This window comes from Grampus griseus, assembly GCF_964374135.1.
Source record: "Grampus griseus genome assembly, chromosome: 12".
In the NCBI taxonomy this organism is placed as follows: domain Eukaryota; kingdom Metazoa; phylum Chordata; class Mammalia; order Artiodactyla; family Delphinidae; genus Grampus; species Grampus griseus.
This window is the reverse complement of record NC_139006.1, coordinates 16,512,182-16,529,409: the sequence shown is the minus strand read 5'-3', so window position 1 is coordinate 16,529,409 and position 17,228 is coordinate 16,512,182. Positions and strand designations below refer to the sequence as shown.

Sequence of the window (17,228 nt, the reverse complement as noted above, 5' to 3'; positions counted from 1 at the left end):
CTCATAGAAATCACCAGAGAAGTTTGGTCAAATAGATTCTCAGTATCCATATCAGATTTACTGATCCGAAATCTCTGGTATTTGGGGCCCGGAAATGTGCACTTTAAGATCATGCCAAGTAATTCTTTATGCACGCCAAGGATTGCGAGAATTGAACCCGTAATATTAGCCTTTTACCACACTGTACCTCCGTTTGCCCTCTTCTGCACCAGAAAACAAGAGTTACTCAATATCTTGGAAGTTAGTAGCACAGGTTGGCAAGATGCAGAGACGTGGCCTCTGAGAAGTGATTGGGGGTTCTCCCTAGGGTCCGCTCATTCCTGGTGAATTCTATATTCAATTTGGCGAGAGAAAAAGAAAGGGATTTCGGGTATTCAAAGACTAAATAGCCTCAGAATCCCAGGGATCCTGCAGAACTCCTTAATATCAGGTTTCAGGACGCCTTCAGCTAATAATGTCTCTGGCCGGCCGCCGTCAGCCATCTAGTGAGGCAACGCGACATCCTGTCTGGCGGCGGTCACGCGACTGTCAAGATGGCGGCCCCCAGGAGCTGGGTTTTATGGAGCTTCTGCTGCCGTGGGTCGTCGCGGGTGTTGCTGGGCTGCAGGCTTCCCGGGCTTCGTAGCTCCTGGCCCAGGGGCCCGCTGGGTGCGCGGCCCTTGTCCCAAGAGAAGCGGGCAACCGAAACGCACTTCGGGTTTGAGACTGTGTCGGAAGAGGAGAAGGGGGGCAAAGGTGAAAAGGGTGAGAGGGTGGAGGGGGGGAAATCTGACCGTCTGCGATCTGGTTTCTTCCGCCCATATTAAGGGTTGATTTAACGTCCTGTCGGCTCTGATGCATTATCTTCTTTATCTTCTGCAGTCCTGACCTCCAAGGAGTAGCCCCAGCCTAACCCTGCCAAACTGAGACGCTACCTCTTTTTAAGTAATTATCACAAAACCCCATCAGTTGAGCGTTTATGATGTGCCAGGCAGTGTGCAGACCTTGTTTACAATCTCATTTCAACTTCCCGATGATGAATATTGCTATCCCATGTTACGTAAGAGGAAATTGAGGCTTAAAGGTTAAGCAAAAACTTGCCCAGTTTAATATAGCTAGTGAGTGGTGGAACTAGTATTCCAACCCAGTTTGGCCCGACTACAGAGCCCAAGTTCTTAATCTCTTGCTAAAGGGATAGGCCATCTTTTATACAAAGAAAGAAGGAAACTATTTTCTGTGTGCCTCAGCTTCCAAATTTGCCCGATAGGAATAATAGTAACTTTTTTCATAGAGTTCTTGTGAAGATTAGATTACTTCATACACTGAAGAATTTTGAATAATGCCAGGCACTTCATAATTGCTCAGTAAATGTTAGATATTTTTGAGCAGTTTTTTGTGTTCGCCATAAGCATGGGAAAGGAAAAGAACTTTTTTAAAACTCCAACTGTACCATTTGTAATGGGGAAGGTATTATGCCCATATTACAGATGGATAAGGTGAGACTCTGAGAGGTTCCTTAACTTGGCCTATGTTCACCCAGGAAATAAGAGAAAGAGCCTACAACTGAATTTCCATCCTCTTATAGACTAGCACGTTGTATTACCTCTCACCTGAATCTTAACTAAATATTATACATAGCTCTACTGTAACTCTGATGGTTTTGTTTTGTCTTTTGTGCTACGCGGGCCTCTCACTGTTGTGGCCTCTCCCGTGGCGGAGCACAGGCTCTGGACGCGCAAGCTCAGCGGCCATGGCCCACGGGCCCAGCCGCTCCGCGGCATGTGGGATTTTCCTGGACCGGGGCACGAACCCGTGTCCCCTGCATTGGCAGGCAGACTCTCAACCACTGCGCCACCAGGGAAGCCCTTGTAACTCTTTGAATACTGAATTTAAATTAACATTTATTTCACTGTGAATCCCCAGAAAGCTAGGATGGTGGCTCATTCACGTCTGTATCCTCAGCACCTGATGCACATTGGGAGCTTGATAACTGATTGTGGAGTGAAATAAATGGAGCCAAGTAAAACGATAGCAAACTTTTATTGAGGCCCTGAAACCTTTTAAAAATATTTTACATTAATTCTTATAAATACAAGCGTATGAGGTAGGAACTCTTATCCTGTTTGTATAGATGAATAAACTGCTGACAAGTGGCATAGCTGGAATTTGAATACACATGGGTTGCTTCCAAAATAATAATAATGCTTAACCTCTGTATTGTGCTTTACAATGTATAAACAACATTTCACACAATGACGGGGGGAAGAGTTACCCACTAAGCTAAATATGACTTCCAGATTGGGACCCAAGATTGAAGCACAGGCAATCTTTGCACAATGATGCAGGACAGTAAAAATGTCCATGCAAGCTGAAATCATGACAATGATCTTAAAGATCAATGGGGAAAATTGCGATTGTTCCAGAACCTTTAAAAATTATCAAACATCAAAAACTCTCTTAATGTCAGTTATAAATATATAAGGAAATGAAAAAATAGTAAAGTTGATATTTATTTAGCACACTGTCATTTAAAATTAGATTTAATTAATACAATTAGAATTTTTAATTGTTTAAATTTAAAATTAAATTAAAATCTAACAAAAAATTAGAAAGATTGAGAATTAAGTTGTTTTAATCCTTTGTAAAAAATTTACCACGAGTAGTTTAAACAGTATTTGCATCCTTTTTGTCATATAATTTACAGTAGGGAGTGAGCACCTTCTCCATGCCTCAGCAAACGGCCAGACGTGTTTCTAAGGTTCAGTCAGCTTCTAACATTTTATCCTTTCACTTTCAATGTCATGAAATATCTCCAAGAATTCCTTTAATGTGACATTTTTTGCTGGCATAATTTCCTCTGCGACATCTTCAACATTTTCATCACAACCACATTCTCATTTACATCCATAAGTTCATTTTCCCAAAGTTCCTCTGGCTGCATATCTAAAACCTCTCGAGGGGCAGCAGTATCAACATTCCCATGGTCATGTTTCTCCTGTAACTCCACTGATGTATTCAAATTTCACTTCCAGGGTTTATCACTTTTCATTATTTTGTTGCACTTTCATTTCCATTGGCCAGTTTCCTCTTTCAGTTATCTAGTTTTGTAAAATGCCCCAGAGATTTACAGCTGAGATAAGAAGATAACACAACTACATGCTTTGCTGTCTGCATGTGAACTGAATAACTGATGTATAGTGACCAACCAGCTACAAACTGTAAGAGAAGTGACATTGTTGGCTTCTGATCATGATGCATATCTGTTATTTATGTATGATTTGTGGACTGAAGAACTACTAGCAAAATGTGTACTTTATGTAATTAGTCACAGTTAATATACCACTGGATTTGAATGATGTTGCTAGAGGACTGGCATTATTGAACTAAACCACAGTAACTGAAATTCTTGTATATTAGAACCATATAAAGCAAGAAGGGCTTATACTTAGTGGGTTGAGCCTTAGTGTCCCTCTAAGTACCCCAAAAGATGTTCAAAAGCAAAGAGCAAGCTTATAGGATCCCAAGGTTGAGAATAGACATTCAAGATTGAGTTAAAGGAGGGGGCTCTATAGTCTGCTGATTCAGCAGAGGACAGTAATATTTTGGGTCTAAGCAGCACATTTTATCTGAGGAACTCAACGTGTCTCCCCTTCATTACCTAATTCAGCCTTACGGCAGGCAGGTAGCGGGCTGGCGCTGATATTCTCATCTCATGGGCAGAAATTGAGGTGCAAAGAAGTTAAATGTAGCCTGTACTTTAAAGTGTATTGGATAATAAATTCCTTAACTCTTCAGCTAGCCCAGATTCCACATTCTGCCTTAATCCTCTGTTGGGTCATGAGGACCCTCTACAGTGTGACTTGGCCCTTATTCACATCCTGCCATCCATCTGCCCACCAAATTGTACATGAGGTTTTTCTCAGTGATGCTGGCAGAGATGAGCTGAGGTCTTCCCATCCATTTGTCGTGTCTTCCTAAAGGATTTTGTTGTCTTTTATTATAATAATATTAGAAACATTCCAACCCCCTCCCTGCCCCTTCCTCTAAGAAACAGAAACTGGGGAATTCCCTGACGGTCCAGTGGTTAGGACACAGCGCTTTCACTGCTGAGGGCGCAGGTTCTATCCCTGGTCAGGGAACTAAGATCCTGCAAGCCAAGACGTGTGGCAAAAAAAAAAAGAAAAAGAAAAACAGAAACCTATTTAGTACTTAAGTATGTGCATGACATTATTACAAGGTAATGGCCCTAGGTAAAGCTAACTAAGATAACATAAAAGAGGTTGACTTCTTTCTTACATGATGTAATTTAAGCCTTTTTTAGAAGGGGTAATGTTAAGGTGAAGATTTGGGCATCAAGCATTATGACTTGGCTCCACCTTGCAGACAGTTAATTTCATGGGGGGGAAGCTTTCTCCTCTTTCATTTAGGACTTTTCCAGGTTAATCTTACGAATAGTCCAATCAGGTTGTATTTCTCTCAAGTCTATCAGGTGTTTGAAAGTGTGGCCAAGAAGTATGATGTGATGAATGATATGATGAGTCTTGGTATCCACCGTATTTGGAAGGATTTGCTGCTCTGGAAGATGCGCCCGTTTCCGGGGACCCAGCTGCTGGATGTTGCTGGAGGCACAGGTAACATACAGTTCTGTATCCTGGGGTACCACTAAGCTCCTTTTATAAAAATTAGTGTCTCTTGGGACTTCCCTGGCGGTCCAGTGGTTAAGACTCTGCACTTCCGCTGCAGGGGGCACAGGTTAGATCCCTGGTCGGGGAACTGAGACCCCGCAGCCTCGCAGTGTGGCCAAAATAAATAAATAAGTAAAAAATAAAAATAAAATAGTTTAAAAAAATTAGTGTCTCTTGTTGGAATGAGCTAGCTCACCTACCATTAGCCTGAAAATAGTAATTGAAAATCAGTACACTTCTCAGAAAGATTTATTCTTTCCTTTTTAACTGAATGTCAGTCAAAAGCACAGAATATCAGCTTTGTGCCTGGCACTTTTCTAAAATTCAGAGGATTACAAAGTAAAACGACCAATTTTTAACTCCAGTGGCATTTCCCCATCTAAACAACCGTTTTACCTTCTATTTAACCTTTATCCCACTTTCCCTCTTTCTTTGGTGTGGGGAAGGGGGAGAGCTTTTATCATGTTATGTAAGCTTTCTAGGCAGACTTTTCTGCCTAATCTACTATGATACCAGATATCAAAAGCTCATTTATTTGTGCATGGTCCTTTGTTATTTGGTGCACACTAGGCATTTGGAGAGAAAAATGTCATAATGTGTAATATAATGTAATAATGTCATAATCTATACTAATAGGATAATGTATAATAATAAATTACAGTAGAATAATGTCCATGTTTGAAACATGTTTATGTGTGCCTTTTTGGTGTGGCCCTCTACCCAAAAGGAAGCACAGAGGGCAGTACGGTGGAGGACAGTTTAGCAGAATCTATCAAAATCTAAAATGCTTACAGTCTAGGATCCCACAGTTCCAATTCTAGACATCTAGTCTGAAAACAAAAACAAAAACAAAAACTTGCACAGAGAGATAGCTACAGAAGGGGGTCAGTCAGAGCTGCTTCCATCTCCAATGTACCCCAGCCAGTAACATTACCACATGCTGGCAACTGCCCATTTAGAAAATGCAATTGAAAAGTAATCCCATATATTTAAAAAGACATTGAAAAAGTAGAGCTACAAATATGCTCACTGCATAATTTTTAGTCATAGTGAAAAATTGGAAATAACCTATTTCTACCTCAATAAAGAAATGGCTTTAGGGACTTCCCTGGTGGTACAGTGGTTAAGAATCTGCCTGCCAATGCAGGGGGCACGGGTTCGATCCCTGGTCTGGGAAGATCCCACATGCCGCGGAGCAACTAAGCCTGTGCGCCACAACTACTAAGCCTGCGCTCTAGAACCTGCAAGCCACAACTGCTGAGCCTGCGTGCCACAACTACTGAGCCCACGTGCCACAACTAGTGAAGCCCACGAGCCTAGAGCCCATGCTCCGCAACAAGAGAAGCCACCGCAATGAGAAGCCTGTGCACCGCAATGAAGAGTAGACCCCGTTCGCCACAACTAAAGAGAAAAGCCCACACACAGCAACGAAGACCCAACACAGTCAAAAAATAAATAAATATATTTTTTTAAAAAAGAAATGGCTTTAAATTAAGATACATCAATACTATAAAATATTAGGTAGCTATTTAAAAGAATGAGGAAAGCCTAGAAATACCAATGGAATGGCCTCAAGGACATATTAAGTGGGAAGAAAAAGAAAAGTTGTATACAATGCATATAATGTGATCCCCATTTATGTTTTTAAGTTGTTTTATATGAGTACATATAATTATATTTAAATATATAGGAAAGTGACTAGAGAATACCGAATTGGATGGAGAAAATGGAAAAACTTAAGGATATATTTCTTACAGTGTAAGAAAAAAACAAAACAAAGACAAGGAAACCGCATTGTAAAAAGGGAAATGTGATCCCGGAAAGCACTGGCTTTGCCCAAACAATATTTACCTGGTCACAATAATGTACACACTTGATTTTCAGCTTTTAGACTCAAACCATCAACAAAGCACAGAAGACATAGCTATAGAACAAATAAAATGTTATCAGGCTTGACAGAATAAAAATATATATATGATGGAACGCTGAAGGGAGTCAAAAGAGATACTGTCTGTAGTTGGTGGAATAAGAAATAAAATACTGGGGTGGAGGGATAAATTTGGAATTGGGATTAACAGATGTATACTACTATATATAAAATAAACAACAAGGACCTACTGTATAGCACAGGGAACTGTATTCAATATCTTGTAATAACCTATAATGGAAAAGAATATGAAAAAGAAAAAAATGTATATATATGTAAAACTGAACCACTTTGCTGTACACCTGAAACATTGTAAATCAACTATACTTCAATAAAAAAATTAAAATTAAAAAAATATATTGATTAGTTTATTACTTTAGGTTACAAAGGTATCTGTGAGGAGTTATGAAAAGTGATAAAATATATTGGGAGGATAAAAGCAAGCAGAGATGGGGGTGAGTAAAGAAGTAGCTGTAACCAACAGAATAAACAGCTAAAGGAGTTGGGAAGGATGGTCTGTGGGGAACTGAACTGGGAGTAGGAAGTGGTGTGGCAGGGAACTGTTGCTTGTGACTGTACCTTTATGTTACTGTCATAAAAATTATTAGAAAAAGGCTAGAAGGATGCACACTAAGCTCTTAACACTTGTTATGTCTGGAGAGTGTGGACAGAGAATGCAACTTTCATGTTTTATTCTACATGTTTAGGTATTGAGTCTTATAGTAAGAATGTGTCCATGCATTACATATGCAATTTTTTAAAGGTTTTTTTTTTTTTTTGAGGTATGCAGGCCTCTCACTGCTGTGGCCTCTCCCGTTGCGGAGCACAGGCTCCGGATGCACAGGCTCAGTGGCCATGGCTCACGGGCCCAGCCGCTCCACAGCATGTGGGATCTTCCTGGACCGGGGCACAAACCCGTGTCCCCTGCATCGGTAGGCGGACCCCCAACCACTGCGCCACCAGGGAAGCCTGAGGTTTTTTTAAAAAAATTAATTTATTTATTTATAAATAAATTAATAAATAAAATAAATTAATTTATTTTAAATTAAATTAATATAAATTAATTAATAAAATAAATTTATTTATTTATTTTTGGGTCTTCATTGCTGTGCACAGACTTTCTCTAGTTGTGGCAAGTGGGGGCTACTCTTCGTTGTGTTGCACGGGCTTCTCACTGCGGTGGCTTCTCTTGTTGTGGAGCATGGGCTTCAGTAGTTGTGCCACGTGGCCTCAGTAGCTGTGGCGCACGGGCTTAGTTGCTCCGCGGCATGTGGAGTCATCCTGGAGCAGGGCTCGAACCCGTGTCCCCTGCATTGGCAGGCGGATTCTTAACCACTGAGCCATCAGGGAAGTCCAGGATTTTAAAGAATCTTAGACGTTAGAAATTTACTGTTAAAATAAAAAGTTACTGGGCTTCCCTGGTGGCACAGTGGTTAAGAATCCGCCTGCCAATGCAGGGGACACGGGTTCAAGCCCTGGTCCCCGAAGGTCCCACGTGCCGTGGAACAACTAAGCCCGTGCACCACAGCTACTGAGCCTGCGCTCTAGAGCCCACTAGCCACAAGTACTGAAGCCTGAACACCTAGAGCCCATGCTCTGCAACAAGAGAAGCCACCGCAATGAGAAGCCTGTGCACCACAGTGAAGAGTAGCCCCCGTTCACTGCAACTAGAGAAAGCCGGCGCACAGCCAGGAAGACCCAACGCAGCCAAAAATAAATAAAATAAATAAATAAAAATTAAAATTAAAAAAATAGTTACTGTTGAGATGAGTACAAAATTCAATTTTCATACACTCCTCAACCCCTGTACCTTTGTTGCTCCTTTGGGGTTTAAGAAATGCTGGGTTTTTGTTTTTGTTTGTGTTTGATCTTTCCTCCTGTTGGCTTCCCACAGGTGACATTGCATTCCGGTTCCTTAATTATGTTCAGGCACAGCATCAGAGAAAGGAGAAGAGGCAATTAAGGGCCCAACAAAATTTATCCTGGGAAGAAATTGCCAAAAAGTACCAGAATGAGGAGGATTCTTTGGACGGTTCTCATGTCATGGTCTGTGACATCAACAAGGAGATGCTAAAGATTGGAAAACAGAAAGCCCGTGCTCGAGGATACAAAGCTGGTAAGTCCTGCAGAAAATGGACCCAGAGGAGATGTTTATATGTTTATAAAATAAGATGGAATATGTACAATGCTGAAATGCTTTCTTTCCAGGTTTCAAAAACTTACAGGTAGGTAGGAGTGGAAGATAATTTGTGTGGCTGCGTCCAGCATGTGTGCTGTTATGTACATTATTTCAGCAACCCAGGGAGTTAGATTATCAGCCACATGTGACAGGGGAGATAACCCAAACCCAGAGAGGTTAAGTATCTGCTTCAGCTAACACAATTTAAATGGCAGATCCGGAATGGGGGCTGACTCTTTGGATCTCAGCTCTTGGACACTGAGACAAGTTTGGCTTTTAATTCCCAGCAGCTCCCCAGTGACCCCCATGCCCTGTTCTTGAGCCATTTCATCCCCCTCCCAAAACTAAGCTCTGCTTCAGCTTTCAAACCAGGGGGCTCCTGGGGCCTGGACATTTCCCACGTGGGGCTCTTTTTACAGGCAGTCTTTGCTCCAGAGCACCTCCACCCCACCCCCGCCACTGGGTGAGCTGAGACTTTCTCAGATCTTCATCCAGGTCTAATGGCTTTGTTTTCTGGGGGAGCGGGGGGGGGGGGGGGGCGGGGTTGTGATTTATTTATTTATTTTTTTAATACATCTTTATTGGAATATAATTGCTTCACAATACTGTGTTAATTTCTATTGTACAACAAAGTGAATCAGCCATATACACACATACATCCCCATATTCCCTCTTGAGGCTGCCTCCCACCCTCCCTATCCCACCCCTCTAGGTCATCGCAAAGCACCGAGCTGACCTCCCTGTGCTATGCTGCTGCTTCCCACTAGCTATCTCTCTTACATTTGGTTGTGTATATGTATGTCAATGCTACTCTCACTTCGCCCCTCACCCGCTGTGTCCTCAAGTCCATTCTCTACGTCTGCGTCTTTATTCCTGTCCTGCCACTATGTTCATCAGTACCTTTTTTTTTTTTTTGATTCCAAATACATGCGTTAGCATACGGCATTCATTTTTCTCTTTCTGACTTACTTCACTCTGTGTGACAGACTCTAGGTCCATCCACCTCACTGCAAATAACTCAATTTCATTTCTTTTTATGGCTGAGTAATATTCCATTGTAGGTCTAATGGCTTTTCCCACACAGCCTTGCTTCCTCTCCTTTTTATTTTTTCCAGGTGTCTCCTCTCACCCCCTGCCCCCAAAAAAGGAAAAAACCCTTTTGCCCTCCTACCTCTATTTCATCGTGGGTTTCTCAGAGGGCCCAACTGATGCAGTTGAAGAATCACCCGTAAATGGTACTCCTCAAATTTCCCTAGCACGGTACTCTCAACAGCCAATGGGAGAATGCCTGGGTATCTCCAGGAACCTGTTGCAGCCTCCAAGTAGACAGTTTCTGCTCTAGCTTAAAGATATACATTTTGCATTTGGCTTTCTGTTTGTTTTCATATTTTGAAATACTTTTGCCCCCAGTTTTATGCCCCAGTAGAAGTACTGATCTGGCAGCTGCAGCATGTTTACCCAGCTCTTCAGAGCCGCTGCACTGCCCTCTTCCACGCTGGCCGAGCACTGCAGGCAGCCCCCGTGAGAGGCAGCGGCGCACAGCAAAGGAAGCCAAGTCCCTTGGGTCCATGTCAGCACTTCTCCCCTCCCCCACCCCCACCATGAGTGTCTATGGTTATTTTAGCTCAATTCTGCTTCCTTCTCCTCCTCCCACCCGCAGAATGAGCTGCCTAGACGAACTGCAGCCCACTTGGCCCCCCCAAATGAAGGGCTCTTTTGTTAACCATCAACACTGATCAGAAGGCTGACAATCACTAGTGTTTCTAGACAAAGGCACCGTGTTCTTACTCCTACTGAGAAACGTGTTTCCCTTCTCTCTGGTGCTTAGCCATGAAGACTGGAGAACAAAGATGGAAATGATGGGTAATGTTCCACCTCTTGAATCATCTCTTCCATAGCACAGCTTGCCCTTCAGGCTCTCCTAACAGCCAAGAAATCCACCTGCATAGGAATCATTACATGCTGCATAGTATGGTTTTATCTTTCCTCCTTGCTTTATCAATCTCCAATAATAATGCCTTTGCAAAAAATATCATGCAAAAAAATTTGAAACTAAGTAGGAAGATCCTAGAAATGATTTAATAGTTTAAAAAATTAATGTGTAAAGGCATTTTTGTGTGTAGTACTATTATGTGTTTTACTTACATGTAGCACTTCCTCCCAAAATGGAAGCTTGGAGGGCAGGAACCTTAAAAAGATTATTTGATGGTTTATAAAAGTGATATATTTGGGAAAATTTTGGATATTAGAAATCAAAAATTTGAAAAGGTATTAAGAAGTAAATATTAACCAGAGTTTCAGCATCCAGAGATGACCCTCAATATATTTCCTTCCTAGCTTTTTCCTAATCATGTTCTTTTTATAAAATTGAGAACATCTTATGTATATAATTTAGTATCCTGCTTTATTTAATTCAGCATTGTATCATGAGATTTTCCCATGTTATTAAAAACTCCTGGGAATTCCCTGGCGGTCCAGTGATTAGGACTCCACACTCTTGAGGGCTCAGGTTCGATCCATGGTCAAGGAACTAATATCCCACAAGCTGCATGGTGCGGCCAAAAAAAAAAAAAAATTTCCTTAAAATCATTTTTTATGATATTCTCTCATATGGATGTTTTATGATTTGCATAACCAATTTATGTAACTAGTTGATCTTTCATTTTTTTCTGATGTTTTTGCACGTAGCACAATGTTGTGACATCCTTATTTGTAAATTTTTGCATGCATCATTATTTTCTTTTTACTGACAATATATTTGGACAAGTGTTCAGGCTCTCTAGATCTCAATTACCTTATCTATAAAATGTAGAAAATAATAACCCTACTCACAGTAGGAGGTACTATCCCATAACTGTTAAAAACACAGGCTCTGGAATAAAACTTACTGAGTTCTAATCCGTCTGTGAGACCTTAGGCAAGGTACTTCAATCTTTCTGATACTCAATTTTGTTCACCTGAAACATGAAGATGATAGTACGGCTGTCTCAGAGTCGGTATGAGGATGTGAGAAGATAATGTATGTAAAGTGATAACACAGACCCTGCCATCATGGGCTTAGTAAGCAGTAGCTTTGATGATGATGTCATTAATGTCCTCCTCCTAAAATTCAAATAGCTGGGTCAAAGTATATACTTATTACTAAGGCTCTTGTTAAATACTGCTGGCATGCTTTCCAGGAGGGTTATTTCCATTTACCTTCCCCTATAGTGCCTTCCTTCTATATCATACTTTTTTTTTTTTAAGTTCCATTGAGACACCGAACGTGACAGTGCTTTTATTTTATTTATTTATTTATTTATTTATTTATTTATTTAAGGAAGCCAAGTGTTTTATTTTATTTTAAATGTATTTATTTATTTATGGCTGCATTGGGTCTTTGTTGCTGCGCGCGGGCTTTCTCTAGTTGCAGTGAGCGTCGGCTACTCTTCATTGCCGTGCACGGGCTTCTCATTGCGGTTGTTTCTCTTGTTGTGGAACACGGGCTCTAGGCGCACGGGCTTCAGTAGTTGTGGCATGCAGGCTTCAGTAGTTGTGGTTCACGGGCTCTAGAGCACAGGCTCAGTAGTTGTGGTGCACAGGCTTAGTGGCTCCGTGGCATGTGGGATCTTCCCAGACCAGGGCTTGAACCTTGTCCCCTGCATTGGCAGGCGGATTCTTAACCACTATACCACCAGGGAAGTCCCTATATCATACTTTATGTCTGATTCACTGCAAGTTGAATAATATTAAAGCCAAATCAGGATCCTCGGAGGACATAGCTACCCTGATGGGGAGCTCCCTTGGGTGTTTTCTGAATTCATGACCAGACTTGCAGTCAAGACACTTTGCTTCTCTATGACTCCAGTAGAACCAACATAATTATACTAAATTACGTACTTAGAATACTTCCAATGACTGTCTGAAGTAGGTACTATTATTGACTCCATTTTACAGATGAGGAAACAAAGTAGTTTATTAAAGATTATATGGCTAATAAATGGGGAAGCTGGAATTAGAACACAGGCAACCCCAGGACCTGGGCTCTTAACCACAGTGCTTTACACAAAACACCTAGTTGGATAAAAATTGCTTAAGGGTAAGGCATAACTAAGTAACCAGTGTCTACTCTGAGAACCTTGGGGGGACTTCCTGCTAAACTTCAAGGGCGCCAGCTTCACATTCTCAGGACTGGAGGACACCGTGAAGACGGTGGCCAGGAATCCACTGGAGAAGGCAGGTGTGTATTTTCTGACACCACTTCAGATACCACATGTGTGATGTTTGCCCAGCACCAAGCAGCTCTCCAGTTCTCCAATGTCAACCAGCTGTCCAACAATTTAGTTCAGTTCTGACACTAATTACCCAGAGTTAGCATCAGATTCCACAGGTTTAAGGGCTAATTGCCACAGGACTGCCCCCACTTCACAAGCCAGCCGCAAACAGGGTGTCCACGGTACCCACAGTTCTGTCCGGCCTACTGAAAATTCAGGGTTTCCCATGACCCCCTCCTCAGGTTTGACAGTTCACTGGGTGCAGAGGAGACAGTTGTCCAGACTGAGGCCAGAACTGCTTTTCTCTTTCAGGACTTGCTTGGGTAGTGGGAGACGCTGAAGAACTGCCCTTCGATGATGACAAATTTGATGTTTACACCATTGCCTTTGGGATCCGGAATGTCACACACATTGATCAGGTAATGAATGGCTGCATCCGCTTGCGTGACTCAGGATATTAGTTCTCCTGGAGTGGCTCCACGGTGAATGAGGAAAGGGAGAGATTCTTCTCTGGGCTCAGCTCCTGAGTTGAATGTTTCAGGCTTAGAGGTCTTAATCCTTTAAATTGCCAATTTTCCTGCCCACAAAATTGAAAAAAAACCACAGAGCAGATCCCCACAGAAGCCTTTGTTGCTTGGGTTGGTATTTACATCCTTAAAAAAAAAAAATTATTTATTTGGCCGCATCAGGTCTTAGTTGCGGCGGCGGGCTTCTCTCTAGTTGTGGCACGCGGGCTCTAGAGTGCGTGGTCTTAGTTGCCCTGTGGCATGTGGGATCTTAGTTCCCCAACCAGGGATCAAACCCGCGTCCCCTGCATTGGAAGGCGAATTCTTAACCACCGGACCACCAGAGAAATCCCGGTATTTACATTTTTGAGACTGTCAGTCTTGCTCTCTCATTTCATCTGCTTCCTCTTGCTTGTGAAGCCACCTGACTCCGACACTGCAGATCAGAGGGATTTCCAAGGCTGACAGAGAAAAAGGCACTCAAACCCTATTTTGGCAGAAGGTAGCTAGATTCATGGTTCCTCTGTAGGAAGAAGGGAAATGTTCAGCTCTTAATCTGATGCAGCTCTTCTTTATTTCTGCTTGAACATTCTGTCCAAACATTTGAAGATGGTAAGCAAGGCACCCCATTTCATTTCTGTAATGTGGACTCCAGTTGCCTAGTTGCCTGCTTTGGGTGGGACATCCTTTATGGTGTACTTTAGCTTCATTTTTATGACCTGTCCTATGTCTGTAGCCAGTTTATTATTCCTTTTAAATTAAAAAAAATAATAAATTTTAGTAGATTCAAAGTTCAAAAGGCACAAACGGATATATCGGTAAAAGTCTTCACCTTGTGTCCCAGCCATTCAGTGCCTCCTCCCCCTGCAGTCACCAATTACTTAATGTAGCTTTGCAAAGATGTCTTGTGCATATTAAGTGTATTTATTTTCTTTCTTTTTTTATACAAATATTAGCATATGAAACATTTTGCCCATTGCTTTTTTTTCCCTTAAAAATATACCTGCAGGGCTTCCCTGGTGGCACAGTGGTTGAGAGTCCGCCTGCCGATGCAGGGGACACGGGTTCGCGCTCCGGTCCGGGAGGATCCCACATGCCGCGGAGTGGCTGGGCCCGTGAGCCATGGCTGCTGAGCCTGCGCGTCCGGAGCCTGTGCTCCGTGGCGGGAGAGGCCACAGCAGTGAGAGATCCGCGTACCGCAAAAAAAAAATCTATGTATCTATATATCTATATACCTGCAGACTTTTGCATGTCAGCACATAAAGAACACTGGCTCTTCCTTTTTTTAATAGCTGCATAGATTCCCTTTGTGTATATATTCCATAATTTAGCCAGTCTCTCATTAATGGTTAAGTTGCTTCTAATCTTGGTGCTGTTCAAATCGTGCCATAACGAATAACCCATGTCGTTTCCACAATAGAAACATTTCTGTAAGATAGATTATTGGAAGTAAAATTGCTGGATCAAAAAGGAATATCCATTGTGATTTTGAGAAGTAATTCAAAAATTGCCGCCTGTGGGGCGTTGTACCAATCTGAGTCAGTTTAGATTACTCCAAGTAACCTTCTCTAGTCATGGGCAGCAGAATGCCTATTTCTGCTGTTACAGCTTCCCAGCTGAGAGTGAACACGGGATCTGTGGGAAATCACTTTTATAATGCCCATAGAAGCTGACGCCGCCTCAGCCTCCCAGAGCTGAATGAGGGCTGCTGACGAGTGTGTTCTGTTGTTCCTGTCTTGCTCAGGCGCTCCAGGAAGCCCATCGGGTCCTGAAGCCAGGAGGACGGTTTCTCTGTCTGGAGTTCAGCCAAGTAAACAATCCGCTCGTATCCAGGTTGGTATTGTTAACAGGGCTTGATTTTCATCATCTAGCCAAGGGTTTCCCATCCCAAAGTGGAAAGAAAATAGCCAGTAAGCTACAAGCATGAACCTCATAGTTCAGTGTCCCAGAGTCCCTGAGGGACAGTGCCACCTCTGAGGTCTGAATGACAACACCTAGGCCAGAAGGGTCTCAAACCAGTAACCAGAGACTCAAGTGGGCCCACGTATGTATTTTGTTTGACTCATGGTATTTTAAAAATTGACTTAGATGTCCATATTTTAAAATCAGGAAATTTTACATAAAAATCTAGATTTCCAGCTTCACTTGAGAAATCAGATATATGGCAACCCTGGTTAAGCCCATATTCCCACATGGCAATAGTCAGGGCTGAGTAGTAACTGACCTTTCTCCACTTTTCTGGTACTTCCTAACTGTGCCTATCACCACACCCTCACTACTCCCTAGGCTTCTGCACCTGGCCCACTTCACTTATTTCAGGTACTTGCTTGACCCTTATAGGCATTTGAGTTTATAATCCCAGGCTTAGACCTTCTTGCTTATTAATGGTCACGTTCTAATCTTAATCTTTTGCCTTTTTGTTTAGGCTCTATGATGTATATAGCTTCCAGGTCATTCCTGTCCTGGGAGAGGTCATTGCAGGAGATTGGAAGTCCTATCAATACCTTGTAGAAAGTATCCGACAGTTCCCATCTCAGGTAAAAAACTTCTATAGCTTACAACAAAGGCCCTACAGTTGAAATCCAGGCGATTTTTGCTGTATCCTTCTTTGTGTTTTAGGAGGAGTTCAAGGAGATGATAGAAGATGCAGGTTTTCAGAAGGTGACTTATGAAAATCTAACATCAGGCATTGTAGCCATTCATTCTGGCTTCAAACTGTAACTCCTTTAAGATCCTGGAGTGTGAACCAGTCACATCCTGTCAAAAGGCTGGAGCCGAAGGATAATGTGGTTAGTGAGACCAGCACAACATCTCCTCCTAAGGCTGTGCGCCTTGGACTCATGTTCTGATGTGACCAGTCTCAGAGTGAAAGAAACAAGCTTCTGTCACTTTATTGCAGCTTTCCTTTGGGGCTGCTTCAGGCCTTCTCCCAGAGGTATTTGGTCTGTACTTTTTGCTTAACTCCTACTAATTTTTCTTGGCTCTGTAGTATGTGGTTAAGGAAAACCAGCACTGAAACTCAGTTTTGAAGTGTATCTGTGGCTTCTCTGCCAGTGCTGCCTTCCAGAGGGATAATGAATCATTAGAACCCAATGATGATTTGAACCAGAAAACTTCCTAGCTGTACCCAAGTCCATCTTTCAGCCTAGGACTAAGTCTGGGGCCAAAAGCCAAGGCCCAAATTAGAGGGCTAAGGATCACAACTAGAATTGTGCCCTGAAACACTAAAAGAGTTTACAATTTTCATGAGTTTTGTCATTTTTTTCTTGAGGGAGGTGAAAGAAATACACTTTCATCATTATTCATTCAGTCCTCTTCTACCAAAAGCCACTATTGTGTCCTCAGTGCCTGTCATGAAGGAAACTTGACAAATCCTTGTTGAAGGAATAAATGTACCTGATTTCACGTCTTACAAAGAGAGCTTCTTTGTCAGGATACGTTTGAAGTCAGGATCTTATAGCCAAAAAAAAAAGTTTGATAACTATTTGTCTAGCCAAACCCCCTCCAGTACTCAGAAGAGCTGGACAGAGCTCTTGTCTCCTTAATACAGTCCACTCTTTGATGTTAAAATGAGACCATAAAAAAAAAAAAATGAGACCATAAATATTTTCAGTGCAGATGAAACTTAAGGGTTTTTTTGGGGGGTGGGGGAGGGTTGGTAAGAAATTGCAGAAATCAACCTGTGAGTTGGCTGGCAGT

The 17,228-nt window shown here is 42.1% G+C and overlaps 1 protein-coding gene across 2 annotated transcripts; it reads left to right on the top strand.

The window, feature by feature from the left end:
• Positions 1-524: 524 nt before the first annotated feature.
• Positions 525-16,773, top strand: COQ5 (coenzyme Q5, methyltransferase). Of its 2 annotated transcripts, XM_082667684.1 has the most exons (8): positions 525-735; positions 4,461-4,610; positions 7,374-7,523; positions 8,486-8,707; positions 13,336-13,442; positions 15,274-15,362; positions 15,955-16,066; positions 16,149-16,773. In XM_082667684.1, the coding sequence occupies exons 1-8, from the start codon at positions 534-536 to the stop codon at positions 16,248-16,250; spliced, it is 1,134 nt and encodes a 377-aa protein (XP_082523810.1). In that variant the 5' UTR covers positions 525-533; the 3' UTR covers positions 16,251-16,773. The 2 variants fall into 2 exon arrangements, with proteins under 2 accessions (XP_082523810.1, XP_082523811.1); XM_082667685.1 differs by lacking the exon at positions 7,374-7,523.
• The last annotated feature ends 455 nt before the right edge of the window (positions 16,774-17,228 follow it).

Coding starts and splice junctions, on each gene's coding strand:
- COQ5 (XM_082667684.1), top strand. CDS start 534: ATGGCGGCCCCCAGGAGCTGGGTTTTATGGAGCTTCTGCTGCCGTGGG. Junction 4,611..7,373: donor GGATGTTGCTGGAGGCACAG/GTAACATACAGT, acceptor TTTTTTTTTGAG/GTATGCAGGCCTCTCACTGC. Junction 15,363..15,954: donor AACAATCCGCTCGTATCCAG/GTTGGTATTGTT, acceptor CTTTTTGTTTAG/GCTCTATGATGTATATAGCT.